The sequence below is a fragment of the Alternaria alternata genome (genome assembly GCF_001642055.1).
Source record: "Alternaria alternata strain SRC1lrK2f unplaced genomic scaffold CC77scaffold_55, whole genome shotgun sequence".
Classification (NCBI taxonomy): Eukaryota; Fungi; Ascomycota; class Dothideomycetes; order Pleosporales; family Pleosporaceae; genus Alternaria; species Alternaria alternata.
This window is the reverse complement of record NW_017306244.1, coordinates 1-8,906: the sequence shown is the minus strand read 5'-3', so window position 1 is coordinate 8,906 and position 8,906 is coordinate 1. Positions and strand designations below refer to the sequence as shown.

Here is an 8,906-nt window from a genome sequence, read left to right as displayed (position 1 = left end):
ATATCGTGTCTGCGGCTTAGAGCGTCTGCTCTGCCGTTGTCTTTTCTGGGTGTATACACGATCTTGAACTTATATTGTCCTAGTTCTTTTAACTATCTGACCTGGCGTCGGTTGAGTACTTTAGTGGTTGTGAAGTTGACTAAGTTCTTGTGATCTGTGAATATCGTGAGTTCTGAGTAGCTTTCTGCGTATACTCTCTAATGCTTAAGACACGCGACAATAGCTAGTAGCTCTTTGTCGTGAACGTTGTAGTTCTTTTTTAGTCCTAAGAACTTGCGAGAATAGTAGGCGATGGGGTGCTATTTTCCTTTATGTATTTGACTAGCACATCCGCCTAGCGCGAGATCTAAGGCATTAGTCTTGAAGCGTAGTAGTTGTCCTGCTTGGAATATGCGGAAGCATAGTGGTTCTATGCTTGCATTCTTAAGTTGTTAGAAGGCTTTTTCTGCTTCCTTGCTCTATTTAAACGTAGTGTCTTTCCTTGTGAGTTTAGTTAGTAGGATAGCGATCTTAGAGAAATCCTTGATAAACTGTTAGTTGAAGTTTAGGAATCCTAAGAAGGATTGTATATCTTTAACTGTCTTAGGTGTTAGCTATTCCTTGACTACTTTAATCTTTTCTTCGCTTATGCGTACTCTGTTGACCCCTACGACGTAGCCTAAGAAGTTGACTTCCTTTTTGTGGAATTTGCACTTCTTGGGTTTTACGCGTAAGTTGTACTAGTCTAGGCACCTTAGTACCGTGCGGACATGTTTAATATAGTCTTCCTTATTTTTAGAGTAGACGAGGATATCGTCTAAGTATGCGACGACAAAGATGTCTAGGTGTGCTCTTAACACGTTGTTGATGAGTTCTTGAAATGTTGCTAGGGCGTTTGTTAGCCCGAACGGCATGACAGTATATTTGAAATGTCTGTATCTTGTGCGGAACGCTGTCTTCTATTCTTTACCTTCTTTGATTCTGATAAGGTGGTATCCGTCTCGAAGATCTATTGCTGTGAAGATCTTTGCTCGAGATAATCGATCCCGTAGTTCCGTGATGTTGGGTAGTGGGTATCAATTCTTGATCGTGATGTTGTTGAGCTTGCGGTAGTTAACGCACATTTGTGGTGGCCTATTCTTCTTTGGTACGAAGAGTATGGGGAATCCTGCTGGCGAGCTTAAAGGTCTGATGTATCCCTTTTTTAGATCCTTCTCCAGTTTTTCTCTTAAAATCTTAAGTTCTGCCTCTAATAGTTGATATATTAGCCCGAAGGGTGGAGTCTTCCCTTCTTCTAGGACTATCTTATAGTCCTAGGGTTGATGCTTTAGTAGGTCTTAGTCGTCTACTACTTCCGCAAAGAGGTGCTCGAAATCCTTGTACTCTTTCAGGATATTAGGAGTTACGCGTTTCTCTAGTACTCTAACTTTGTGATCTAGAAGTACCTTGCTAGTATCTGTTAAGTCGAACCTTCGTGTCTTAAAGCTGTTCTTGTGCGAGGGTCGCTTTCCTTTAGCGATGTTGTTAATCTTCCTCTTATCTACTATCTTAGGCGTTGGATGCGTAGGCTAGCTTGCGGGTGCGTCTAATCTGCAGCACTTAAATGAGAACTTTCTTAACGTCTAGTTAATCTGCGGGTTGTGTTCTTGTAACTAGGGAAGTCCTAATATAATGTTGTGGGTAGCTAGTCTAAAGACGTCTAGGTCTAACTTCTTATAGTAATTCTAGATGCTAAGCGTCACTCTAGTAACCTCGTGTGTAATCTAGTTACCGCCTGGCATAGGCTGGCTATTAGCAACATGTAGTGGGTAGCTTTCTTCTTTCCTTAGTAGTCTTAGTCTAGCTAAGAAGACTGCTTAAGCGGAAAGGTAGTTTGCTTGTAATCCTGAGTCTACTAATGCCTGCATCTGTTTTCTGTTAAGCTCTACTAGGAGCATAAGGAGTGTTGAGGAGTTTATGCTGTTAATCTCTTTTTTAGGGTTAGGTGTATCAGGCGTCTGTCTAAAAAAGACTGTGTGCTGTAACTGTAAAACTTCTTTGCGACTATGTGTAGTTCGCACTTGATATTGAGGCACGTGTGCTAGGAGGGCTGGTTGCACTCCTATGCACTAGTTCTGTCCTCTAGGGTCTTCTGCTGCGTAATATGCATCTGCAGGGTTTCTTGTAGGTCTTTGTGACTGTGAAAGTATAGGCGGTGTCTCTTGTCCTATAGGTGTATGGCGCATTGGTCCTTAGGGTAATTAAACTATTAAAAAGCATATACTAGCATTCCCGCGTACTTGTGTGGGAAGTATCCTGACTTACTTTTGTTGGAGTAGTGGATGGTGCACGAGTCGTGGGTGCACGCTGTCTAACTTAGCTTGTTATGTAACGGGTTCCTGGGGTTGTGCTAGTAGTGGGTTTCTGTTTTGTGTTTCCTTTGTTTGTTGTTGCGTTGTAAGCGAGCATCGGCACGTTCTTGCCTTCTGTGCTGCTTTTCTGTCGCTACTTGCTTGTAGGCTATAGCGGCGTCGACATCCTTACTTCTCTAGTAGCGGTAGGACTTATACTCCTTATCTGTTATCTGGCTCTTGTGAGGGTTGGTTTGCTTCTTGATTTCCTTATAGATTTCTTGTTTCTCGCTGTTGGATAGGTAGTGCGTGGGTTCTTCCTAGGAAGCCTTAGCTTTATATGCCTATCTGAACAGTTCTTCGGCGTTATGAATACTCTGTGTCTTGAGTTCTTCGAGGAGTCCTTGGTACTCTATAAATTTCTTAAACTCGTCGTAGAATTGGTTCTTAGTGTTGGGGTATTTGTATTCTAGCTTGCCGAGTTGCTGGCGTAGTACACTTAGCTTGAAGTCTAGGTCTGCTGGACACTGAATAACTACTAAATTGTCGCTAGCAGTGGGCTTGTCCTATACCTGCATTGCGCGATTGATCTAGTTAAGTTTGTTAGGTGTTGGTAGGAATTTTACAATGTCTGCAGGGAGGTTTTCTTTCTCGTGCTCTACTTGGCAGGACAGATTGTAGAAGTCTTGGCGCATTGCTGCTATAATGTCTGGTGTTTTGTACGCGTACTCGATAGGTGGTTTGTTTAAGTATTGGAGTAGCTGGTTGATCTGAGATGAAAGTGTCTTTATTTGTTCTTCTGGAACGTATGGTGTGGAAGGTCGGTTCCCTTCCTTGAATATGGCTATTTTGCCGAACTTGGTCTGGTCGATTTCTGTGACCTCTAGGTCCTTAAAGGACTCTGGGTCGGAGGTATCTTTGTTGGAAGATAGTTCTTCTACCTTAGTAATGGTAAGGTCTTTAAGGCCGTCGATCATCTCGTCGTCTTCTACGTCCAACTTAATGTGTGGTCGAGTGATGACATTCTATTCCTTGGTGTCGTCGTGGGGTGCCGTCCGGCGAATGACATTTAACTGTCTAGTTACCTTGCCTTAGCTGCGGTAGTCCCGCTTTATGTGGCCTTCCTTGCTATAGGCGTAATAAGTAAACTTCTTCTTGTTGCCTTTGTCGTGCGAAAACTTGGGTTTTCTGGGTCCCTTGTTGAGGTTGTTGAGGTGCATAGGCTCAGGTCCGTTAGTTTGGTACTGGCCTGGGATCTGGGGCGTGTAGCTTCGCTGTCGTCCCTGATTGGGGTACGAACGTTGAAATGGTTGTCTCTGTCGAGCGTTCGTGTTCTGGAGTGCGCGATTCCCGCTGTATAAGCGTTCTTCTAGCATGAGCTTATAAAGCTCGTTGTCTACTTGGATAGCCTCGGCTATGAGTTCGTTGAGCGTATTGAGGCTGGATCTACTTCTTATGAGTTCTATGCGTACGGCTGGTTTAAGACCTTGTTTATACATCCGCATTAAAGCGGTGTCGTCCTATTCGATCAGCGTCTGGTACTGCTGGAATTTGGTCGTGTAGTCGGCGGCAGATCTAACTTGTTGTAGTTTCTAGATCTTCTGCTCAGCGATTACAGATTCTTTGAAAGGTGAAAATACTTCTCGCATTTTAGTCTTGAATGTGGTCTAATCCTCAATGAGGTCTTTGTTTCCTCTATTAGTGATAGTGTTATCTATGTAACGTTGGATGAACGGGTTGGCCTATTTTTCTGCGTCTCCTTGGAAGAAGGTAGAGGCCCAAACAACCTTGTCCTTATCTTTAATCTTGTCTCCTTCGAGGTGGAAGTATTGATCGACTTGGAGTAGCTATGTCTCGAGCTTGTTGCGATTACTATGGTAGGTGTCGGGTTTATTGGCGCGAACGTTAGTTCCTCTAGAGGTCTGGGAATCGGCAGGGGTGTCTATTGCGGTGTCACTTATCTTGAGGGTGTTTAAAGTGTGAAGGTTATCCTTAGATGACCTAAGAGTTGGTTCTCGGGGAATAAGTGAGTGCGATGGACGGGGTGGGCGTGATAGCACGATTGGTAGATCGATGTAATATTACGAGGGGTTGTATGAGAACGAAGTATAATCTTTAGATTGAATACTAGAGTCTTGTACGAAGTTGAACACACTAAGCTATAGGGGTTTAGTGTCTAAGCTATATACTAATGAGTGCTGCGCTTAGTATTGAGCGTGTGAGTGCTCGTTAATGAGCGATACAGTGCTGGCCCTAGTTATTGGCTGACTGGTCCTGCTCACTGCTGAGCACCTGTTCCGGGCCTAGCGTGTGTCTGCTCACTACTGAGCAGTTACGTGACCTTGGCGTGGTTGCTGTGCCGTAATTCTTTAACTGTGCCGCTTGATCCTCTAAAGTGATTACGCTTACCCCTGTCTCTTCCTAGGTACAGATCGTAACACCTAGGGATAAGAAGCCTCGGCTGGGTAGCCTTAGGACTAGTGCAGCTATCCGAACTCGCCTAGGATTGCGCTAGAACCTAGCTGGAGTTCGATGTAGGCTAGAGGAATCTTCTAACCTTGCTTAGGATAGTATCAGAGCTTAGGCGGAGCTTAGCTAGAGCACTAAGTATTACCTAGAACTCGCCTAGAGTTCAGAACCGCTACACATACAAATATCTATCCTATCTTAAGATAGCTTCAATAGTTAATTTATCTTAACCTAAACTACTAGCAAGTATCTCTTAATTAGCCTGTTACACACTAGTTCTGTCCTCTAATTTCCTCTGCTGCGTAATATACATGTTACAAGGTAACAAGGAAGTTGCTTCCTTTTAATGCAGGTTGCATAAAGGAAGACTATTAGGACAGCTACGATAGAAAGTCGCTGATCTATAGCGGGGCTAGGGTTACGTGATGTGCTATTACGCTAAGACAAAGCTATTAGTAATAGCAGAATATGTATGTAAAGGCAGCTATTAGAGGAAGGGACAACTATTAGTAATAGCAAGTTAGACCTATAATAGCAAGGACAGATTGCAATAGGTATAAAGGATAGACAGATTTTATTATTACACTTGTTGTAGTTAACTTAAATAGTTTATCTCTTACACAGATTATTAACTAGTTATTCTATTATTTATAGAATTAGTATTGTTTATCCTTTAGTTACAACAATAACTCTTTTCTACCTAATTATTCTATACATTACCTTACGGACTACCGCTTTAGTCTACCTCGCCTTAGTATAGACTAAGCCTAGAGAAGTATAGCCTAACCCTGTGTAACACTTTAACTACCGTAGATATTAGTAGACGTTTTAACTAACAGGACTGCCCGATTAAGATTTAGCAATAGCTTATTAGGGAAACACTTAAGTTAACATAGCTTAGGGCTAAGGACCTGCTATGCTAGCACACCCTATGCTAGAAAACGAAGAGATACTCGAAGTATTAGACTCCGACACTAAGGACGATCCTAGTGCTCGAGAAATTAGGAATCTTAGGCGACAAGCCTATGTCTAGGCACAGTAGATAGCTGCTATAATAGACATAATTAATTAGCTTTTAAACTAGCTAATAGCTACCCTAAACAAACAACCTGCTGCTACTAGAAAGCTAAAGATAGCGGCACCTAAGAAGTTCGAAGGAGATTAGGAGAAATTGCGAACATTTCTTACCTATACCAACCTGTATTGCGAATACAATAAGGTCTCCACTAACTAAGAAAAGATCCTTATAGCTAGTACATACATAAAGGATAAAGCCTCTAACTAGATGCAACCCTATATAGACGATTACCTGTTAGATGCAGAGTATAGGGGAACTAAAGCTAAAACGCAAGCCTTATTTGCTAGTTAGATAGAGTTTAAGGAAGAAATAGGACGTATCTTTAGAGAAGTAGACGCGAAGAACTAGGCTAAAAAGAAGATAACTCGCCTAAGATAGCTTACGTTAGTCTTAGCCTATACAGCAGAGTTTAAGCAACTGTAGGCAAAGATTAATTAGGATAACGCAGTACTTTGCACAGTGTTTAAAACAGGCCTTAAAGAAAAGGTTAAAGATAGACTTGTATACTACAATAAGCCTAAGTTACTGCACGCTTTAATTAAGTTATTAACTTGTATCGATAACAGGCTTTAGGAAAGAGACGACTAGAAGAAATACTTCTAACCTAATATGCCTAACACTAAGAGGCAGCGTAGAAGATTTAATAGAGATGGCGACGCTATTATAACTAGCAAGGTACAAGACAAACCTAAGGATAAGAAAACTTAAAGATAGAGACAGAATAGTCTCTCTAAGGAAGAACGCTAGAAGCGTTATAATAATAAAGTATGTCTCTGATATAGCAAAGTTAGACACTTTGCTAGAGACTGCAAGGAAGAACAAGTCAAGCAGGCGGCTATTAAGATTAGGATAATTAGATAAGGCACGCTATACCTAACTTAGATAGAATTAGATAACAACCTAAGCGATATAGACCTATACGAGGAAGCACGCTTAGCAACTAACAAAGGGTTTGTGATAATATCACGACCTAAGGTCGTAGTCTTAGTAGAACTAAGGACTACAGACTAGAGAATTAAGGGCCGAGTCGTAAGGAAACGACTAGCTAATTAGTAGTGTTGGATCTGCGGAAACGCCGCACACTATGCCAACGACTGTACGATTCAGCGACGAATTATGATTATTGGTAAGGACGCCAAGGAAATTAGACAAGAGGCTATGCGCTAACAACCCTACTTTAATAACAAGGAAGCCGAGGTCTTAGACCAGGAAGATACTAAGGAACACGAAAAGCTATGTTAGTATAACTGCAAAATTGACTGCACGTTCTATAAGGAGGACAAGGAGGCATGTAGAACGGACTAAGATTAGTGCTGTTACATAAACTTATGGCTAGATGAATGCTTAGCAAAGAAATGTTACATCTACGATCTAGAACTAACAGATCCTTACTACAAACTTCTATAGACGCAATGCAAGATTAGCTGTGACTTCTACTGCAAATAACTTGAGAAAGCACATAAGGTAGACGATTACTACTACTGTACCTTATTATTAAATATCTGCAGAATCGTAGATTGCCTAATTTACTAAGCTAAGAAGGCAAGGACTAGGAAGGTAATTTATAAGGAAGAGATACCTTATATTAATATTTATTAGAGCTACTGTTACGATAACAGGTGTTTAATACACTACAGCTTAAAAAATGACACTAGCTACTTTCCTAAGTATAGGGGAAAGAAGCAGCTAAAAAACTAGGACGCTACTAGGGACAGGGTCTTACTAGTGAAGGCGCACCTACAACAACCTTTAGGAAGGTACAGAATACTAATAGTTAAGCAAAATAATTACTTACGACTGTATCTGTATAAGGTTAGGAGATTAAGGCGCTCGTAGATAGCGGGGCTGTATATATAATAATCTCACCCTAAGTAGTAGAGAGGCACGGAATACTATATAGGGTTAAGAAGAAACCTATACTAGTAGTACTAGCCGACGAGAGACCTATAGAATATAGAAACGGCATAATAAAGTTAGAAACTGAATTAACGAAACTACAAATAGCAGGCATAGAGTGCTATATAGACATTAGCATTATAGAGCTAGGAGATCTAGATATGCTAATTAGTTATAATTAGCTAGACGCCTATAACCCTGCTATTAACTAGCGAATAAAGACGATACTTAGGAGAGAACCTGTGCACAAGGTTGCTAGAGTACGTAGAGAGACACGTCCGACGAATTAGAGCTTACCCTAGGACAGGAGATTTAGCAAGATCTCGCCTTATAAGATTAGGAGAATCTATAAGAAGGACCCTTAGAAAGTAGGAGTTATCTAGATAAGACGCGTCGCGACTACGAAGGAAGGACCCTTACTACTAGAGATACTAAGAGAGTATTAGACTAACGAGTTCAAGGAACTCTTTGAGGAAAACGAAGCTACAGACTTAGCAGACTATTAGGATTAGGATTACGAGATTATCCTAGATAAAGGGGCAAAGCTTAGCCTAGGACTAATGTACCTAATAGCGCCCGAGCACGATGCTAAGCTGCGGGACTACATTTAGAAGAATCTAAAGAAGGGATTTATCTAACTAGAATTAGGCCTGATAGCCTTACTTATCTTGTTTGTAAAGAAGCCTAACAGGAAATAGCAACTATGTGTCGACTTCTAAAGGTTAAACAGCGTTACGCGGAAGAACTGATATCCCTTGCTACTTATTACGGAGCTTATAGATCGACTCTAGGGAGCTAAGTAGTTTACAAAATTCGACGTTTAGGAAGGTTTCTACTAAATTAGGATTAAAGAAGGTTATAAATAGATGACAGCGTTTAAAACAAAGTATAGACTGTTCGAGTATACAGTTATGCCTTTTAGATTAACGAACGCACTAGCAACCTTTTAATTAGTTATTAACAACGCCCTTTATAAGTACCTCGGAATCTTTGTTACAGCGTACTTAGATAATGTACTAGTGTACTCTAGCGGAACGCTTAAAGAACACGTTAAGCATGTTAAGAAAGTGCTTAGGAAGCTTAAAGAATACAAGCTGTACCTATAACTAGGGAAGTGCGAATTCTACGTTAAGGAGACAGAATTCTTAGGCTTT

At 41.1% G+C, this 8,906-nt stretch overlaps 3 protein-coding genes across 3 annotated transcripts; all 3 read right to left on the bottom strand.

Annotated features, from left to right (window-relative positions):
- Positions 1-1,316: 1,316 nt before the first annotated feature.
- On the bottom strand, positions 1,317-1,526 carry CC77DRAFT_951459 (hypothetical protein; the record flags this gene model as incomplete). Its single annotated transcript, XM_018535383.1, has 2 exons — positions 1,317-1,401; positions 1,450-1,526. Coding segments are annotated over 2 exons (162 nt in total), but the record flags the coding sequence as incomplete, so codon positions are not given.
- A 1,400-nt stretch (positions 1,527-2,926) lies between these two features.
- Positions 2,927-3,196, bottom strand: CC77DRAFT_900354 (hypothetical protein; the record flags this gene model as incomplete). The annotated part of the gene is made up of 1 exon (XM_018533571.1): positions 2,927-3,196. A coding segment is annotated over one exon (270 nt), but the record flags the coding sequence as incomplete, so codon positions are not given.
- A 468-nt stretch (positions 3,197-3,664) lies between these two features.
- CC77DRAFT_898593 (hypothetical protein) lies at positions 3,665-3,829 on the bottom strand (the record flags this gene model as incomplete). The annotated part of the gene is made up of 1 exon (XM_018533555.1): positions 3,665-3,829. A coding segment is annotated over one exon (165 nt), but the record flags the coding sequence as incomplete, so codon positions are not given.
- Positions 3,830-8,906: the final 5,077 nt, after the last annotated feature.